The 21352-nt window shown below is 32.4% G+C and overlaps 1 protein-coding gene across 1 annotated transcript in view; it reads right to left on the bottom strand.

Moving 5' to 3' along the window:
• The window catches only part of LOC106072034 (mucin-5AC-like), a 97366-nt gene that overhangs the window by 49845 nt on the left and 26169 nt on the right, over positions 1-21352 (bottom strand). Inside the window, exons 11-29 of the mRNA XM_056003851.1 lie at positions 18021-18056; positions 17826-17906; positions 17609-17647; positions 16743-16823; positions 16582-16620; positions 16397-16477; positions 16244-16282; positions 15967-16005; positions 15759-15839; positions 15602-15640; positions 15415-15495; positions 14771-14809; positions 13560-13586; positions 13364-13447; positions 13173-13211; positions 6069-6146; positions 5725-5760; positions 5007-5042; positions 64-432 (exon numbers count right to left, since the gene is read on the bottom strand). Coding sequence (XP_055859826.1) covers positions 64-432; positions 5007-5042; positions 5725-5760; positions 6069-6146; positions 13173-13211; positions 13364-13447; positions 13560-13586; positions 14771-14809; positions 15415-15495; positions 15602-15640; positions 15759-15839; positions 15967-16005; positions 16244-16282; positions 16397-16477; positions 16582-16620; positions 16743-16823; positions 17609-17647; positions 17826-17906; positions 18021-18056 — 1344 coding nt within the window. The remainder of the gene's footprint in view (positions 1-63; positions 433-5006; positions 5043-5724; positions 5761-6068; positions 6147-13172; positions 13212-13363; positions 13448-13559; positions 13587-14770; positions 14810-15414; positions 15496-15601; positions 15641-15758; positions 15840-15966; positions 16006-16243; positions 16283-16396; positions 16478-16581; positions 16621-16742; positions 16824-17608; positions 17648-17825; positions 17907-18020; positions 18057-21352) is intronic.

Here is a 21352-nt window from a genome sequence, read left to right as displayed (position 1 = left end):
TAGTCCTTTAAAGGCGGCCAAAGTAACTCAACGTTAATTCTATATTTTTAAAAAATTACTTACATCCTTCATAGTTGAGCCCATGAGCAGGGGTCATGGCATCAGGGCAACATCCAAATCTTGTTCCTCGGCATCCACCAATCACAGTTGTCTTTGTTTCAAAGCATCCTTCATTGTTAAATCCTAGAGCTTTGGTCTTTTCATCAGGGCAGCATCCGTAATAGCTATAAGAGCATTCATTAGGTATAGTGCCTGGGCAGCCCTCAAACTTAAACCCTTTAGCTTTGGTCTTTCCATCAGGGCAGCATCCGTAATAGTTATAAGAGCATTCATTGGGTAGAGTGCCTGGGCATCCCTCGAAATGAAACCCTTTGGCACGGGTTAACCCATCCTGACAACATCCATATGTTGATCCTAAACACACGATCGAATCTGTAGAGGAGAAAGAAAGTATTGACAGACATCTCATATTCTCTGTTATGACATGATTAGAATTTAGTATTTGTTTCGGGAATAAAGGGAAAGTTTTACTTAGCGACAAGTGACGTGACAGATCTTTAAAAAAGAAGAACGCTCTATTCGACACTAGAAACACCACGTCTTTTGAAGATACAGACGGCTAATAACGAAGGACATTGGACGGATCCCTTTTTCAGTATTAAAGGGGTTTATTTTGTTAACACTCGTGTCGACTACTTAATTGGATTGTTTCGGCCTTTCGCCGGTGTTTACTGAGTTGGTAAATATTACCTCCTTTTTACTTCATTGGATTTGACACGGCGGAAGTGCCAAAACACTCATATCCGTATTTACAACGACGTAAAGAGTATATAAATATTGTAAGTTAGTTCTCACAAGACAAATACACAATAATAATAATTACAATAAAAATGTATACGAATATATGATAATTATGGCTAGCAACGGTCGAATTTCGCAAAAAACTACATATCTATCAATCTTTTGAAAATAAAATACAAATCCGAAAGGATACTTTTTTTTTTTTTTTTTACAATACCGCTATTCAAGTCACTCCGTGGAAAAACCTGGGTGGGTGGGCGGACACTGATTTCAAAAATGGCTCTAACGATTTTCCTAGAAATCGAACAATTGATGTCTATCGCTGAGAAAATAATTACTAGCGCGTTGGCCACATGGGGAACACTCTAGTTTGAAATTTATAATTTTTCATAGTAAAAATACATACACACATGGCGTAGACAACCATATTGTATCGAAATTATACGATAACAGGGTACATTTAACGTTCCTTCACTTTTAATGACAAAATATTTACCCTTTACTAATCTTATTTTTACGTTAATCTAATATAAATTACATACAGATTCTAGATCTAGAAGTAGATCTATCTATCTAAGCTCGATCCAGTAGCGTCAATAGGGTCGGTGTCACCCGATGAGATTAGCTAAGGGTGTTCCCCCTTCCCCTAGCCTATTAACATTCTACAAACATATCCCAACAAACACTAGTTTTAATTTGTTCTTTTTGTTGAACCAATACAGTGAGCTGAAGACCTACTTTCATTGATTGTTACACAAATTTAAAATCAGTGTCAATTCTATGATAGAATCCCATTGTTTATAACATTTATTCAATAGTTATTGCATATTTTACAATGCAAGTTTATCAGAAACAGACTTTTAACATCACGTAAACATGTTTCTTTTGTCTTTTAAACTGAAACACTTTAACATCATGCTTATAACATCATGCTTATAACATTATGATTATAACATCATGATTATAACAAGATGCTTATAAGATGCTCAAAGAGAGATACGCGCTCTTGGCAAGATGGCTGCTCCCTGTTTACTGTTCTTATCTTATATAATACAGACGTTACTTCAAAAAAGAAGATGATTACGTCCTACGCGTCATGCATTTAGTCATGCATATTAACCAATGACTTAAATTCTGCCAAGTCACTGGTTTTCCTGGCTAGCTCAGGCAACCCATTCCATGCTCTAATAGCACTAGGGAAGAAGGAGTATTTGTACAAATTTGTCCTAGCATATGGGACGAGGAATGTGCCTTTATCTTTGTGTCTTTTAGAGTATTTTATTAAATTTTGTTTTTGTATTAAAAGATTATGGTTCAGTGTTTATGTATAATTGCTACTTTACTTTTGAGTCTTCTGTCCTAAAAGGCTTTCAAAATTGAGTGATTTTACTAACTGTGTTACTCTAGTCAAATGTGAATATTCGTTTGTTATGAATCTCACTGCTCTATTTTGTGTCTGTTCCAGTTTCTTAATGTTTTCTTGAGTTAAGGGGTCCCAAACGGAGGATGCATATTCTATTATTGGCCTAACTAAGGTTAAATAACATTTTAGTTTTATGTTCTTATTTGATTTATAGAAATTTCTTTTAATAAACCCTAATGCTTTGTTGGATTTTTTTTATAGTTTCATCAATATGTGGATTCCATGACGATTTTTCATTTATTATAACACCTAGGTATTTTGCGTTGGTGGAAAGACATGCTCCAATTTGATTCCCATTTCTGTAATTCATCTAAATCTCTTTGTAAAATATCTGTGTCTTGTGTTGTTTTTATTGTTCTATATATTATGCAATCGTCTGCAAATAATCTGACTTTTGTTCCTGAACTAATGCAATTTGGTAAATCATTTATGTAAATTAAAAATAGTAGTGGACCCAAGACTGTTCCTTGAGGTACACCTGAGTTCACTGTTATCGGTGTTGATTTAGAGCCATTTATTATTACAGTTTGTTCTCTCCCTATCAGAAAATCTTTAATCCACTGATGCAGTGGACCATTAATACCAAAATATTTTAATTTTTTAAGCAAACTATGGTGGTGAACTTTGTCAAAAGCCTTAGAAAAATCTAGTAAGATAGCATCTATTTGTTCACTATTATCTAAACCTTTTGAAAAATCATCAATTAATCCTATTAGTTGTGTCTCACATGATCTATATTTCCTAAAGCCATGTTGGTATGGTGTGAGGACATTATGTTTGTCTAAGTGGTTTATGATATTGCTACATATTATGTGTTCTAGGATTTTACATGTGATGCTGGTAAGTGATACTGGTCTGTAGTTTCCTGGGTCAGATTTTTCTCCTTTTTTAAATAGGGGGGTGACATTAGCTTCTTTCCAGTCCTTTGGTACTCTGCCATGGTTAAGTGAAGCCTGAAAGAGTATTTTGAACACTGGGGCTAGCTCATTGCTTAGTTCTTTGAGTAATCTAGCTGGAATACCATCAGGTTAAGATGCTTTATTTGGTTTGGAGTTGGCTAATAGTTTTTGAATTCCATTTTCTTGTACTACTTTATATTCTTTGTTGTCTACTTGGTTCAAATTCAGTAATATGTCTTTGTTTCCTGGGGCTGAGAATGCTGATGCAAAGTATTTGTTTGCATGTTTGCTTTAGTTTCATTATCATTATGTATTATGTTATGTTCATCTTTTAATGGCGCTATGCCTGTTGTTTCCATTTTCTTAGACTTAATGTATGACCATAGGTTTTTGTTGTTATCTTTAGATATTACATTGCTTATGTATTCACTCTGCAGATGTCTGCTTACTTTTTGGGTTAAGCGTTTAATTTTTATATATTTTTTGTAAACTCTTTCTGCATTAGTTTCTTTAAATTTTCTATATAGGTTTTCCTTCTGTTTACAAAGCTTCTTTAGTCTATTATTAAACCAGCATTTATTTATTTTGTTTAGTGTGTATTGAATTGGTATATGATTTTCTATAATGCTTTTAAGATGGTTTTTAATGAAATTCCAGAGGTCATCGACTGGATGGTTAATGTCTTTTTTTAATAAGAATGTTTGTTGAAAGTTTAATGCAGCTTGGTGTAGTTAGGTTACATTTATTCCAGAGTAAGATTTTTCTTTTGGGTTTTGTATTGGCTACTGCTTTTATCTGACTGTGTATTTTTATGATCTCATGGTATGATAGACCAGGGATAATCAACTACTAATCCAGGTCTGTTGGTTAAGAAAAGATCTAATGTGTTGTTTAATCTAGTTGGCTTTTTAATGATTAGATGTAAACTTAGGTTTTGTAAAGTTTCTATGAAAAGCTCATTTATGTCCTTAAGGTTTTGGTGTTTATCTATGGTTAGTGTTTTCCAATTTATATCTGGTAGGTTGAAATCACCCATAATCCAAAAAAAAACTGCATTTTTATTTGTCTCTTTAAGTGTAGTAATCTGATTACATAGTTCCTGCATGTATTCTAAACTAGAATTTGGTGGTCTGTAAATGCTGCCTATTATTAGGGATGTTGAGGTGGTATTAATTTCACAAAATGTTGATTCTATATTTTTTGAGTTAGGTAAGGTAATTTCTTCTGCTATAAGAGTGTTTTTTATTGCTAAAAGAACTCCTCCATGATTATCAGCCCTATCTTTTCTAAAAATTTCATAATTACTATTGAAAATTTCTGCATTATAAATTTCAGGATGTAGCCAAGTTTCTGTTTTATATTTATAAATTTTATATTTAATTACAATTTGGCTGCCTGGTCGTGCGGACTGTCGTTTGGATTTATCGATGGTCTCAGGTTCAAACCCTGCCTGCTGCCATCCCCGGTCGTCCTGTGGGAGTTTTGGACTAGGAAGTAAACTATCTTTAACTCTGACGGAGCATCCGAAACATGTAAAACAAACAAACAATCAACATAAGTTTTATAAAGGAGGTATTCTCTTTTTTTTGTTTTCAAAAGTATTTATAAAGATGTTTTCTTCTTTAAATACTAAAATGTACACAGTGCTTCATTATCTCGCAATTGTAGAGCTTTGTTGATAGTAAAGCTATGATGATTACTGATCTATGTTGGTTATAGAGCTATGTTACTTGTAGAGCTAAGATGATTGTAGAACTATGATGATTTTAGAGCTGTAATAATTGTAGATAAGGTGCAGTTAAAAAGTTTAAATGTTTTTCTTCCCTTTAGATCGTAAATCTAGTTGAATAAGAATGGCAATAAAAAACTTCAACTCTAGATACCTGTAGTTCTGGTAGTTGTCAAAGATGTGCCCGGACCTGGCAATAAAATGTAATAGAAGAATAAAGAAAGTATTAGATACTAAAAAGTCTTTTTGAAAAATATGATGGAATCGTTAGGAACCTTAAGTAAAAATATGCTTCCTTGACAAGTAGATGCAATACAGACTAATACAAATACTAAATTAAAAGCCCACTATAAACAATATTTCATACGTGATGAGATCTGGAGTCAGCTGAGACTAAAGATCATGACCTTTAAAATCCGAGTCTTCACAGTCTCCAACTAGAGAACCCTCGGGTCGTAAGCCGCGTGATTTACCACTCGGGCACTTTCGATTAGCTTCAACATTGACACATTTCTAATGCCTTGATAATAAGCTATTTAATGAAGTTAAATAGATTACAGTACTAGTAAATAATGAATTGATACGTCATAGTTATATTGATTTATTGCGCTGTTTACAACTATGATGTATTTTAATATATAGGAATTTAGGTAGCCATACATCCTACATAGTTACATCCCTGAACACTAGTCCCTGCATCTGGACAACCTGTAAATGGTGTTTCCATACCTCCCAAATAGCCAATATGGCATAGAAAAAGTTCTCCAGAAATAATAATTAATTAATTCCTATAGAAATTGTATAAGTACTGGAGCATTCAACTAAGCTATATAAATGTGAGATTAATGTATCCTTAATTCACTAATACTTACTTTTCTTTGTAGTACTTTCAGTTGCTAATCCTGGACCTAAATATTGAACACGAAAAAAATGACTATTCAATTATACGTTTATACTAAAATAAACTTACTGAAATGACATTAGATTAAAAAATAGTGTAGTTTTTTTTTTTGTTTTTTTTTGAGATTTTAATAACATAGAGACGAATCTAAAAATAGTAAGATTTTCTTTGTGTAGCGTGTACATGACAATATCAATGTGACAAACTTCATACTTCATATACTCATACATTTCAGTTTCATTTTATTATATAATCATGCTCTTGATTGATATTAATTATAAAATATGAATTATGCTATTCTTTATTCAAACTTACATCCTTCATAGTTAAATCCTAGAGCAGCTGTGACAGCATCAGGACAGCATCCAAAAAGTGTTTCCATACATCCGTCACCTGTGCACAACAAATTACGTAGTCGCATTTAGTACACTATTCTAAGAAAAGCAATGTGGATTTATTTCTTCTTAGCTGGTTATAACAATGCACATTCAGAGATAGTAAAAGTTAGTCAAAGCAACAATCTGTTGAAACCTGCGACGCTGCTGATCACACACTGTATCGGATAGTTCCCATTTGTTTGAATCCATATAGAAGCCTCTCGGTGGCTAAGTGGTAATGCTCCTGGCTTCTCAGCTTTTGGGTCCAGAGTGTGATTTCAAATTTAGCGAATGTTAAGACCCTTGTGGGTCCACCAAGCTAATGTGTACCTGGAATGAGTAGATGACAGCATGACAGCGTCCGTCGTTAATAGTCGGCCACGGAAACAAGACCTTTATGACGTAGAATGTGGGAAACAATCTTTGACACTAAAACTAATATTTATGTGTTCAGCTAACTCAGGTCCTATGAGATGAGTCGACCTGGTTGGACTACAGTGCAGCCTACTTCAACATCTAAATAAAGTTACACATTAACTAGTCACTCACTTCAACATCAATATAAAGTTACAAATGAACTAAATTCACACACTTCAACATGAATATAAAGTTACAAATGAACTAAATTCATTCACTTCAACATGAATATAAAGTTACAAATAAACTAAATTCATTCACTTCAACATCAATATAAAGTTACAAATAAACTAAATTCATTCACTTCAACATCAATATAAAGTTACAAACAAACTAAATTCACACATTTCAACATGAATATAAAGTTACAAATAAACGAAAGTCACTCACTTCAACATGAATATAAAGTTACAAATAAACTAAATTCACTCACTTCAACATGAATATAAAGTTACAAATAAACTAAATTCACACACTTCAACATGAATATAAAGTTACAAATAAACTAAAGTCACTCACTTCAACATGAATATAAAGTTACAAATAAACTAAATTCACACACTTCAACATGAATATAAAGTTACAAACAAACTAAAGTCACTCACTTCAACATGAATATAAAGTTACAAACAAACTAAAGTCACTCACTTCAACATGAATATAAAGTTACAAACAAACTAAAGTCACTCACTTCAACATGAATATAAAGTTACAAACAAACTAAAGTCACTCACTTCAACATGAATATAAAGTTACAAACAAACTAAAGTCACTCACTTCAACATGAATATAAAGTTACAAACAAACTATAGTCACTCACTTCAACATGAATATAAAGTTACAAACAAACTATAGTCACTCACTTCAACATGAATATAAAGTTACAAACAAACTAAAGTCACTCACTTCAACATGAATATAAAGTTACAAACAAACTAAAGTCACTCACTTCAACATGAATATAAAGTTACAAACAAACTAAAGTCACTCACTTCAACATGAATATAAAGTTACAAACAAACTAAAGTCACTCACTTCAACATGAATATAAAGTTACAAACAAACTAAAGTCACTCACTTCAACATGAATATAAAGTTACAAACAAACTAAAGTCACTCACTTCAACATGAATATAAAGTTACAAACAAACTAAAGTCACTCACTTCAACATGAATATAAAGTTACAAACAAACTAAAGTCACTCACTTCAACATGAATATAAAGTTACAAACAAACTAAAGTCACTCACTTCAACATGAATATAAAGTTACAAACAAACTAAAGTCACTCACTTCAACATGAATATAAAGTTACAAACAAACGAAAGTCACTCACTTCAACATGAATATAAAGTTACAAACAAACTAAAGTCACTCACTTCAACATGAATATAAAGTTACAAACAAACGAAAGTCACTCACTTCAACATGAATATAAAGTTACAAACAAACGAAAGTCACTCACTTCAACATGAATATAAAGTTACAAACAAACTAAAGTCACTCACTTCAACATGAATATAAAGTTACAAACAAACGAAAGTCACTCACTTCAACATGAATATAAAGTTACAAACAAACGAAAGTCACTCACTTCAACATGAATATAAAGTTACAAACAAACGAAAGTCACTCACTTCAACATGAATATAAAGTTACAAACAAACTAAAGTCACTCACTTCAACATGAATATAAAGTTACAAACAAACTAAAGTCACTCACTTCAACATGAATATAAAGTTACAAACAAACTAAAGTCACTCACTTCAACATGAATATAAAGTTACAAACAAACTAAAGTCACTCACTTCAACATGAATATAAAGTTACAAACAAACTAAAGTCACTCACTTCAACATGAATATAAAGTTACAAACAAACTAAAGTCACTCACTTCAACATGAATATAAAGTTACAAACAAACTAAAGTCACTCACTTCAACATGAATATAAAGTTACAAACAAACGAAAGTCACTCACTTCAACATGAATATAAAGTTACAAACAAACTAAAGTCACTCACTTCAACATGAATATAAAGTTACAAACAAACTAAAGTCACTCACTTCAACATGAATATAAAGTTACAAACAAACTAAAGTCACTCACTTCAACATGAATATAAAGTTACAAACAAACTAAAGTCACTCACTTCAACATGAATATAAAGTTACAAACAAACTAAAGTCACTCACTTCAACATGAATATAAAGTTACAAACAAACTAAAGTCACTCACTTCAACATGAATATAAAGTTACAAACAAACTAAAGTCACTCACTTCAACATGAATATAAAGTTACAAACAAACTAAAGTCACTCACTTCAACATGAATATAAAGTTACAAACAAACGAAAGTCACTCACTTCAACATGAATATAAAGTTACAAACAAACGAAAGTCACTCACTTCAACATGAATATAAAGTTACAAACAAACGAAAGTCACTCACTTCAACATGAATATAAAGTTACAAACAAACTAAAGTCACTCACTTCAACATGAATATAAAGTTACAAACAAACGAAAGTCACTCACTTCAACATGAATATAAAGTTACAAACAAACGAAAGTCACTCACTTCAACATGAATATAAAGTTACAAACAAACTAAAGTCACTCACTTCAACATGAATATAAAGTTACAAACAAACGAAAGTCACTCACTTCAACATGAATATAAAGTTACAAACAAACGAAAGTCACTCACTTCAACATGAATATAAAGTTACAAACAAACGAAAGTCACTCACTTCAACATGAATATAAAGTTACAAACAAACGAAAGTCACTCACTTCAACATGAATATAAAGTTACAAACAAACGAAAGTCACTCACTTCAACATGAATATAAAGTTACAAACAAACGAAAGTCACTCACTTCAACATGAATATAAAGTTACAAACAAACGAAAGTCACTCACTTCAACATGAATATAAAGTTACAAACAAACGAAAGTCACTCACTTCAACATGAATATAAAGTTACAAACAAACGAAAGTCACTCACTTCAACATGAATATAAAGTTACAAACAAACGAAAGTCACTCACTTCAACATGAATATAAAGTTACAAACAAACGAAAGTCACTCACTTCAACATGAATATAAAGTTACAAACAAACGAAAGTCACTCACTTCAACATGAATATAAAGTTACAAACAAACGAAAGTCACTCACTTCAACATGAATATAAAGTTACAAACAAACGAAAGTCACTCACTTCAACATGAATATAAAGTTACAAACAAACTAAAGTCACTCACTTCAACATGAATATAAAGTTACAAACAAACGAAAGTCACTCACTTCAACATGAATATAAAGTTACAAACAAACGAAAGTCACTCACTTCAACATGAATATAAAGTTACAAACAAACGAAAGTCACTCACTTCAACATGAATATAAAGTTACAAACAAACGAAAGTCACTCACTTCAACATGAATATAAAGTTACAAACAAACGAAAGTCACTCACTTCAACATGAATATAAAGTTACAAACAAACGAAAGTCACTCACTTCAACATGAATATAAAGTTACAAACAAACGAAAGTCACTCACTTCAACATGAATATAAAGTTACAAACAAACGAAAGTCACTCACTTCAACATGAATATAAAGTTACAAACAAACGAAAGTCACTCACTTCAACATGAATATAAAGTTACAAACAAACGAAAGTCACTCACTTCAACATGAATATAAAGTTACAAACAAACGAAAGTCACTCACTTCAACATGAATATAAAGTTACAAACAAACTAAAGTCACTCACTTCAACATGAATATAAAGTTACAAACAAACTATAGTCACTCACTTCAACATGAATATAAAGTTACAAACAAACGAAAGTCACTCACTTCAACATGAATATAAAGTTACAAACAAACGAAAGTCACTCACTTCAACATGAATATAAAGTTACAAACAAACTAAAGTCACTCACTTCAACATGAATATAAAGTTACAAACAAACTATAGTCACTCACTTCAACATGAATATAAAGTTACAAACAAACGAAAGTCACTCACTTCAACATGAATATAAAGTTACAAACAAACGAAAGTCACTCACTTCAACATGAATATAAAGTTACAAACAAACTAAAGTCACTCACTTCAACATGAATATAAAGTTACAAACAAACTATAGTCACTCACTTCAACATGAATATAAAGTTACAAACAAACGAAAGTCACTCACTTCAACATGAATATAAAGTTACAAACAAACGAAAGTCACTCACTTCAACATGAATATAAAGTTACAAACAAACGAAAGTCACTCACTTCAACATGAATATAAAGTTACAAACAAACTATAGTCACTCACTTCAACATGAATATAAAGTTACAAACAAACGAAAGTCACTCACTTCAACATGAATATAAAGTTACAAACAAACGAAAGTCACTCACTTCAACATGAATATAAAGTTACAAACAAACGAAAGTCACTCACTTCAACATGAATATAAAGTTACAAACAAACTAAAGTCACTCACTTCAACATGAATATAAAGTTACAAACAAACTAAAGTCACTCACTTCAACATGAATATAAAGTTACAAACAAACGAAAGTCACTCACTTCAACATGAATATAAAGTTACAAACAAACGAAAGTCACTCACTTCAACATGAATATAAAGTTACAAACAAACGAAAGTCACTCACTTCAACATGAATATAAAGTTACAAACAAACTAAAGTCACTCACTTCAACATGAATATAAAGTTACAAACAAACTAAAGTCACTCACTTCAACATGAATATAAAGTTACAAACAAACGAAAGTCACTCACTTCAACATGAATATAAAGTTACAAACAAACGAAAGTCACTCACTTCAACATGAATATAAAGTTACAAACAAACTAAAGTCACTCACTTCAACATGAATATAAAGTTACAAACAAACGAAAGTCACTCACTTCAACATGAATATAAAGTTACAAACAAACGAAAGTCACTCACTTCAACATGAATATAAAGTTACAAACAAACGAAAGTCACTCACTTCAACATGAATATAAAGTTACAAACAAACGAAAGTCACTCACTTCAACATGAATATAAAGTTACAAACAAACGAAAGTCACTCACTTCAACATGAATATAAAGTTACAAACAAACGAAAGTCACTCACTTCAACATGAATATAAAGTTACAAACAAACGAAAGTCACTCACTTCAACATGAATATAAAGTTACAAACAAACTAAAGTCACTCACTTCAACATGAATATAAAGTTACAAACAAACTAAAGTCACTCACTTCAACATGAATATAAAGTTACAAACAAACGAAAGTCACTCACTTCAACATGAATATAAAGTTACAAACAAACGAAAGTCACTCACTTCAACATGAATATAAAGTTACAAACAAACTAAAGTCACTCACTTCAACATGAATATAAAGTTACAAACAAACGAAAGTCACTCACTTCAACATGAATATAAAGTTACAAACAAACGAAAGTCACTCACTTCAACATGAATATAAAGTTACAAACAAACGAAAGTCACTCACTTCAACATGAATATAAAGTTACAAACAAACGAAAGTCACTCACTTCAACATGAATATAAAGTTACAAACAAACTATAGTCACTCACTTCAACATGAATATAAAGTTACAAACAAACTATAGTCACTCACTTCAACATGAATATAAAGTTACAAACAAACGAAAGTCACTCACTTCAACATGAATATAAAGTTACAAACAAACGAAAGTCACTCACTTCAACATGAATATAAAGTTACAAACAAACTATAGTCACTCACTTCAACATGAATATAAAGTTACAAACAAACGATAGTCACTCACTTCAACATGAATATAAAGTTACAAACAAACGAAAGTCACTCACTTCAACATGAATATAAAGTTACAAACAAACGAAAGTCACTCACTTCAACATGAATATAAAGTTACAAACAAACGAAAGTCACTCACTTCAACATGAATATAAAGTTACAAACAAACGAAAGTCACTCACTTCAACATGAATATAAAGTTACAAACAAACTATAGTCACTCACTTCAACATGAATATAAAGTTACAAACAAACTATAGTCACTCACTTCAACATGAATATAAAGTTACAAACAAACGAAAGTCACTCACTTCAACATGAATATAAAGTTACAAACAAACGAAAGTCACTCACTTCAACATGAATATAAAGTTACAAACAAACTATAGTCACTCACTTCAACATGAATATAAAGTTACAAACAAACGATAGTCACTCACTTCAACATGAATATAAAGTTACAAACAAACGAAAGTCACTCACTTCAACATGAATATAAAGTTACAAACAAACGAAAGTCACTCACTTCAACATGAATATAAAGTTACAAACAAACGAAAGTCACTCACTTCAACATGAATATAAAGTTACAAACAAACGAAAGTCACTCACTTCAACATGAATATAAAGTTACAAACAAACGAAAGTCACTCACTTCAACATGAATATAAAGTTACAAACAAACGAAAGTCACTCACTTCAACATGAATATAAAGTTACAAACAAACGAAAGTCACTCACTTCAACATGAATATAAAGTTACAAACAAACGAAAGTCACTCACTTTGTCTTGTAGTAGTAGAAGTGGTCGTATATCCCGGACCTAAATAATATCAAAAGAAAAGTAAAATACATTTGTTTAGGGTTAGGGTTAGGGTTCAAGAATGTGCAAAAGTTCTCCTAAGTCCAACATTGGATCTATCTAACTAGAGACATGCAGTGTTTAGAGTGTTAATTTCAACGTGGTAATCATACATCCTTCATAGTTAAATCCTGTAGCACTGGTGACTGCATCTGGACAACAGCCAAATAGTGTTCCCATACATCCCAGAGTACCTGCTAGGAAGAATTGACTTTTCGTAAAATTAAATAGATAAGATAATGTACAATATTTTGTTATGAAAATATGCATACTGGATTTACTACAAATGGATCGAAATCTGAGACTTACTTCTGTCCGTTGTTGTGGTAGCTGTACCTGGACAGTGCATCATAAAATGAATAATAAATGTGTATGTTATTGATCTTGTGGACCAAAGGTAAATATATTTAAATATTTTGATTTACAGGTGTTTTGTATTTAAAGATATTTTCTTCAAAAGCTTATATCAACTGATTCTGTCTGTCTGGTAAAAAGTTTGTACACGTTAGTTCACCGACACACAATGTCGGATCAAGCTGAAATTTTGTATTTCTTTATTTGACAACACAAGAATCAATTAAAAAAATTAACCATTTACTTAATTAGCTATTGGGAATTATTTTGTTTGTTTGCTTGCTATCTCGAACAAGAGAAATAAGTTGAATATGACTGAATGGTGATATAAGCTGAATTAGTCCCCTTTGTAGGTCGCCGCTTTAAAGTAAGCCTGGAACAAACAATTCATAACTGTACAATCTTATATAGTCATAAGCACCTCACTTGCAAAATGGTTGGTGTCGCATGCGCGTGAAGTTTTCTTTCTTTTCTACTAGTCGTGTTCTGATGTCCAGAATATTGCGTGTGCTTTACGTCACGCTTAGGTTCCTGAATTGTTGTTTTTATGGAGCAGGCGTTCTGGCTGTACGTTATTTTCGTACTTGTTTTCAACGTCTTTAAGGAACGGTGTTAGACTTGGGGCTACGATGGAGTGTGTGGTTTTGAGCTCACCCTTGGAGCCGTAACTGACCCTTGATTAGTTTGAGCCTTGTGTTGTAGTGACCATTGTTAGGACTTTTAATTTATGCTTTAGAGTAGACGCCTACTTGTAGATCTAGTCGTTTTAAAAGTGTTCTATACATTCTCATTAACTACGTTCTTTACATTGAATGAAAGATACGCACCAAATCAAAAAAGTGCTTATAAGTGCTTAAGCGGAACGAAGAATAGTTTCTGTACTTAAGACATTCAAATTTTGGCTTTTTAATGCATAGTTAGTAGAAATCGCTAATAATTTTTTGTAAATTCAACAACAGTGGTTTCGATCTTGAAAATGGCTTAGTTGTCCTAATTATAAGTTAAGAAAGAATAGGTTAAATATTTGTATTTTTAATTGTCCACGCAAGTGGGAAAATTAGTGAAGATCAATCAGTTGTTACGACCAAGGATTGTATATAGTGGATGAAATAAATAATGCAGATTTAAATATAATGTGGACATTATTACGTTTCAAGAGTACTTACTTTTCTTTGTAGTAGAAGAAGAAGTTGTTAAACCAGGACCTAGGATTAAACACACACACATTATGTGTTAAATTTATATCTTATCTTATCTTATAAAATACAGACCTTACTTCAAAAAAAATTATAACGTCCTACGCGTCAAGCATCTAGGCATGCATGTTAACCAATGACTTAAATTCTGCAAAGTCACTGATTTTCCTGGCTAGCTCAGGCAACCCATTCCATGCTCTAATGGCACTAGGACAGAACGAGCATTTGTACAAACTTGTCTTAGCATATGGAACGAGGAATGTGACTTTATTTAAGGAACGAAAGTTCTTTTTAGGTTGGAAATTAACGTTCCTATGTTGTACTAGGTTTGGTTTTAATCTAGTTGTAATAACAACGATACTGTTGTTTTAAAAAAAAAACACTTAATAGGACTGTTAGGAAATGTAAAGATGTAGAGCTATGAGAAGAAAACATATAACATAAAGTGAAAATATTTAGAGCTTCCTATTGTAGTACAATTGATAGATCTAATCAACAGTTGAAGACCAACGTTAGTGAGTGGAACATGTCATTTGTTATTCACAGGGTAAAGGGAAAAGAGTTCAACAAATCTTAAATTTTGAAATGTTAAAAAAAAAATGTATCATGCTTACATCCTTCATAATTAAATCCTTGGGCACTGGTCACTGCATCTGGACAACATCCGTATAATGTCTCCATACATCCGAGATTACCTGTAGTGCAGAAATTACTTTTGTTATACCATCGTTGAGGTTATGAAGATAGTGTTGTTAAATAGTGAAACATGTCTAGCTAAAAATACAGTCTAAAGACACTCACTGTACTTGGTAGTAGTGCTGGCAGTTGTAAGCCCAGGGCCTAAGGGATAGACGCAAAGAGAATTTAGAAAAAGGGTGAGTATTTACTTGTATAGTAATCAGTTATAAAAAACCCACTGAGTTATCTTTTCTTAAGGAATTTAACTTATCAAGCATACATCCTTCATAGTTAAATCCTTGGGCACTGGTCACTGCATCTGGACAACATCCGTATTGCGTCTCCATACATCCGAGATGACCTGAATGGAAACATTTACATCTGTCAATGAAACGATTTCTGACAAATGTCAATGACTTTCTAGAGAGTACACCAAGTGTCCCTACAAACGTATAATGACATAGATATCATTATGTAAAGGTGCTTACTTTCTTTGGTAGTTGTCGAGGCAGTGGTCAGCTTAGTTTCTAGACAAATGGGAAAAGATATTAACTAGATAACATATTATATTAAATAGATGTCGGTAGGGGCAATCATTGTCGAATTGGGAAAAGTTTAATAATCAAATGTAAAAAAAGCTTTTATTATTTCACATTAATGTATTTTGTTTTAAATTATAAACAATTTGAACCTTGAACTAAATAAACCTACAGAAGTCTTTAAAAATGGGAAACCAAATCATTGAAAATATTTGTAGAGACTAACTTTTCTTAGTAGTCAAAGTTGCAGTTGTCAATCCAGGACCTAAGAAAATTAGAAACTACATGATAAATGTATCATGAAAAAAAATATTTATAACAATAGAACATGGGAAACTAATTTTTATCTATCAATTTTTTAGTAGTAAATTTCACAAACATCCTTCATAATTAAATCCTTGGGCACTGGTCACTGCATCTGGACAACATCCGTATAATGTCTCCATACATCCGAGATGACCTGTAGTGCAGAAAATACTTTTGTTATACCATCATTGAGGTTATGAAGATAGGGTTGTTAAATACTTAAAAATGTCTTTCTAAAATTCAGTCAGAGACACTCACTGTTCTTGGTAGTAGTACTGGCAGTTGTAAGCCCAGGGCCTAAGCAATGAGAAGCAAACATAATTTAGAAAAAGGGAGAGTATTTACTTTTATAATAATTGGTGATTTAAAAAAAAACGCTGAGTTATCTTTTTTTAAACAATTTAGCTAAACAAGCATACATCCTTCATAGTTAAATCCTTGGGCACTGGTCATTGCATCTGGACAACATCCGTAGAGTGTCTCCATACATCCCAGATGACCTGAATGGAAAAATAATATTCATTAATTATTTTTTAAAAGTCTGAAAAATTCTAATATTTTTTTAGGAACACAATATGTGAACAAAGCCTTAAACAAAAATGAACAATAGATAAAGACACTGACATCTCTTTGTTGTCGTTGTTGAGGGGCCAGAGATCAAACATAAACTTTGAATTAATGAATATAACATGAACCATTTGTACCACTCTTTCTAGGTATATCTTGTTGATTTTTTAAACACAACTGATTGAATAAATTACATACATCCTTCATACTTAATTCCTTGAGCACTGGTCACTGCATCAGGACAACAACCGAATCGTATTTACATACATCCCAGATAATCCGAATAAAAGAAACATACATATGAAAAGCCATAAAATATAATTGACGATAATGTGTCGAGTGTTTGTGTGCCTACTCTGACTTGAGAAGGTGCCAGTTTTAGTCTTATTATTCTAGATATTACTTCACTGCCTAGAATATGCAAAGCACAATCAACAGATGAATATAATAAATTAGGCATCTTTCAAAGAACATAACAATTTATTCAATCAAGAAGGACACAGTCAGATCTAGACAAAAAAGCCACGTCCTTTCCTAAGCACTCTACTGAAGTGGGTAACTTGTCCGTTTATCTGTCTTTAAGCTATTTCCGTTTTGAAGTGTTAATGTATCATCGCTTCACTAAGACAATCCACGATTAATCCCTAATGCTACGCGTATCACTATTGAGTTTGTAAAAATTCTCATTTAACATTTACATCAATATATTAAGACTTACTTTTCTTTGTGGTAGTTGAAGCAGTTGTCAATTGCGGACCTAGAAAAAAAAAAGGAACTTGATTTCTGCGTATTTAGATTGCTGATAGTAGCCTACAGATGCGTGACATTAAGTTGTTATTTACAATTATACATCTAATACTTTCTAGTGCAACGACAATACAAAAAATCGAAAAAATTTAACATTTATAATTCATATTCATAAATAGTTGGCATACATCCTTCATAGTTAAATCCTTGGGCACTGGTCACTGTATCTGGACAACATCCGTAGAGTGTCTCCATACATCCCAGATTACCTGAACGTGAAAAGTTAATTTGTTAATGACTGGATGACGTGGACTTTATTCTCATTCATGCGTGTAGAATTCCCAATTGAAAAAAAAGTATTCACATAACGAACAGGCACTTACTTTCCTTGGTAGTAGGCTCTGTGGTCATAGTAGGACCTAAAGAATGAGACATAGAAATTGAAGATACAATTTTAAGATGAAATGGTTTTCTTGGGATGGACATTGAAAATACATAATAAAAGAACTTACAATTTTTATGAGAGTCTGGCGGAATAGACTCTTATAAAGCCTGCCTACAAAAATCAATGTCTACCATCATAAACATACGGTAGCAAGACCTCACTACAAACAGCAATGGAGGCTTCTTATGGTCCGACAGTTACGCTGGACAGGACATGTATCCACAGTGAGGGACGAACGTATGCCAAAGGCACTCTTATTTGGTGAGCTGAAAGGTGGTCGACGTAACAGAGGTGCCCCATGGAAAACGCTTTAAAGAACAGCATAGGTGCCAACTTGCTTTACTTGACATATAAGAGAGTATTCTGGTTGAATTGGGCTTCAGAACGAGACAGATAGAGATCGCTTATAAAGGCCGCGGGATACAGATTGGAGACAAACTGAAAATGCCGAGGACAGACGTAGACGGTGAAAAGAAACTTTTAATCGACCTCCAGCGGACATTGGTTATGCTAGAGGCGGCAAAAATATGTCGGTCGAAGCCTAGGGAAATACTGTGATCGCAGTGTAACCTGAGACTCAAAAGACAAGCCTTTTATGTTTCGTTATTTTACATGTGTCTACATTTTGGTTTGGATATGTCTACTTTAATGTTTCTTGTGTGTCTACATTTTGGTTTGGATGTCTACTTTAATGTTTCTTGTGTGTCTAAAATATGGTTGGTATGTCTACTTTAATGTTTCTTGTGTGTCTAAAATATGGTTGGTATGTCTACTTTAATGTTTCTTGTGTGTCTAAAATATGGTTGGTATGTCTACTTTAATGTTACTTGTGTGTCTAAAATATGGTTGGTATGTCTACTTTAATGTTTCTTGTGTGTCTAAAATATGGTTGGTATGTCTACTTTAATGTTTCTTGTGTGTCTAAAATATGGTTGGTATGTCTACTTTAGTGTTTCTTGTGTGTCTAAAATATGGTTGGTATGTCTACTTTAGTGTTTCTTGTGTGCTAAAATATGGTTGGTATGTCTACTTTAATGTTTCTTGTGTGTCTAAAATATGGTTGGTATGTCTACTTTAATGTTTCTTGTGTGTCTAAAATATGGTTGGTATGTCTACTTTAATGTTTCTTGTGTGTCTAAAATATGGTTGGTATGTCTACTGTAATGTATTTTGTGTGTTTAAGTTTATTAATCGTTGTTTTATTTGTTACTGCTTTCTTAAGACTATGGACAAAATCTAATATGATTTTTTTCTACAACTCTCAGAGCTTGAATAGCATCTATAGAAAATCAACCATTTATAGCGTTAAAACTTTATTTTAGCCTATTGTCTGGGCTGATGTGTACTATAGAGTGCCGAATGTAAACTGCATCCATATTTATATACTTTATATCATGTGTTTTAAGCAAATATATATATATTTATATTTAAATATATGCATACATATATATCATGGGCGTAGCCAGGATTTTTTTTTCGGGGGGAGGGAGGGTTGGGGGGGGGATTTTTTTTTTTCGCCGCCAAGCACTATTTCTGGTATTGAAAGCCTACAAAATGCATATTCTGAGGTATCTACAGTGCTTTTTCCTGCTATTAAAAAAAACCTAATGTGCTATTCCTACTGACTTTGACCCTCCTGTGCCGTTCGGCGTATTTGCCGTCAAGCTGTTTCCACAAAAATCTCTCACTGGTAATGTCTGAAGCCTCTTCCCACCTGCTCTGAGGACCTCCATAAATGTGTGGAGCTAAGTTGTACAAGGATGTCATCGCAACTCTTCTTATGCGTAATTCATTTTGTCGAAGAAGATTTCCCGCAAACCTCAGGCGACGCTCTGTCACAATCTTACTAAGGGGTCGACTCCCAGTTTGGCATAGGAATTCCTTGATTTAGACCCGATCTCTATAACTGACTTCTAAAATCTGTCTTAGTCATCTTTGTTGAGCCACATTTAGTGTTTTTCAATTTTGGCAGATGACTATCCACTTCACTTTATTAATGAAGCCCCGCCACTAGTAGAAATAAGTAACCTCTCTTAATTACGCTTTTGGAATTAAGTAACTGTAGTTTGCTTTAGATTTTATATCGAAAAGTGAAGTTTTATCGTCAAAATCATCTGTTGGTGGTTTTAAACTAAAAACTCTCTGTTATTTCCTATTTTTCTAATCCAAAACCCTAATTTAGCTACGGTAATACAATTTTGTAACTGTAGTTAGCTTTTGAATAATACGGTATTGAAGATAGAGGTTTTCCACCTGAAAACGCTCTGTAGGGAATTTCAAACTCAAAACCATCTCGAGGGGTTTTAAACTTTAAAAGAAAGCTATCTGTAGGATAGGGGTTTAAAATCAAAACCTCCTATTGGATTGGCTACGCTCAAATAATTTTAGTGTGTAATTTGCTTTTTTTATATTGAAGAGGTATTTTTTTTAGCATCAAACCCCTTTGGGAAAGAGTGCGTAATTTGCTTTTTTTCTTTCACTGAAGATGTATTTTTTAGCTTCAAAATCCGCTGGCGGGGGGTTTAAACGCTGCGCTCATAAATTTTGGAGTGAGTAATTTGCTTTTTTTTTAATTGAAGAGGTTTTTTTTAGCATCAAACCCCTCTGAAGTGGGGTTTAAACTCAAAACCCCTTTTGGCAACGCTCATAGCAATTAGAGTGCGTAATTTATTTTTTTTTTCTTACACTGAAGATGTATATTTAGCTTCAAACCCCGCTGGTGGGGGGTTTAAACACTACGCTCATAGATTTTAGAGTAAGTAATTTGCTTTTTTTTAATATTGAAGAAGTATTTTTTAGCTTCAAACTCCAATGGAGGGGAGTTTAAATTCAAAACTTCTTTGACTACTCTTATAACATTTTGAGAGTATAATTTGCTTTGTTTTTATTTTTAAAGAGGTATTTTTTACCTTCAAACCCCGCTGAGTTAAAAACCTATTTAGCTAAGCTCATAACATTATGAGTGCGTAATTTGCTTTTTTTATATATAAGAGGTTTTTTTTAGCTTCAAAACCTACTGAAGAAAGGGGGGGGTGTAAACTCAAAACCCCTTTGGCTACGCTCATAGAATTTTGAGTGTGTAAGTTGCTTTTTTATATTGAATATTTATATATTTTATATTATATTATTATATTATATTGTTCATCGTAAATTTTGGAGGGGGTTTTAAAATCAAAATCTTCCTTAACTGTGCTCTTGGAATTTGGGGATTTTCGTTTGCATTTTTTTTTTGTTTTGTTCTATAGAAGAGGGGAATTTAACGGCAAAAAC

The sequence above is a fragment of the Biomphalaria glabrata genome, chromosome 11 (genome assembly GCF_947242115.1).
Source record: "Biomphalaria glabrata chromosome 11, xgBioGlab47.1, whole genome shotgun sequence".
Taxonomy (NCBI): Eukaryota; Metazoa; Mollusca; class Gastropoda; family Planorbidae; genus Biomphalaria; species Biomphalaria glabrata.
Note: the sequence above shows the minus strand (reverse complement) of the source record. Positions and strands in the feature narration are given on the sequence as shown.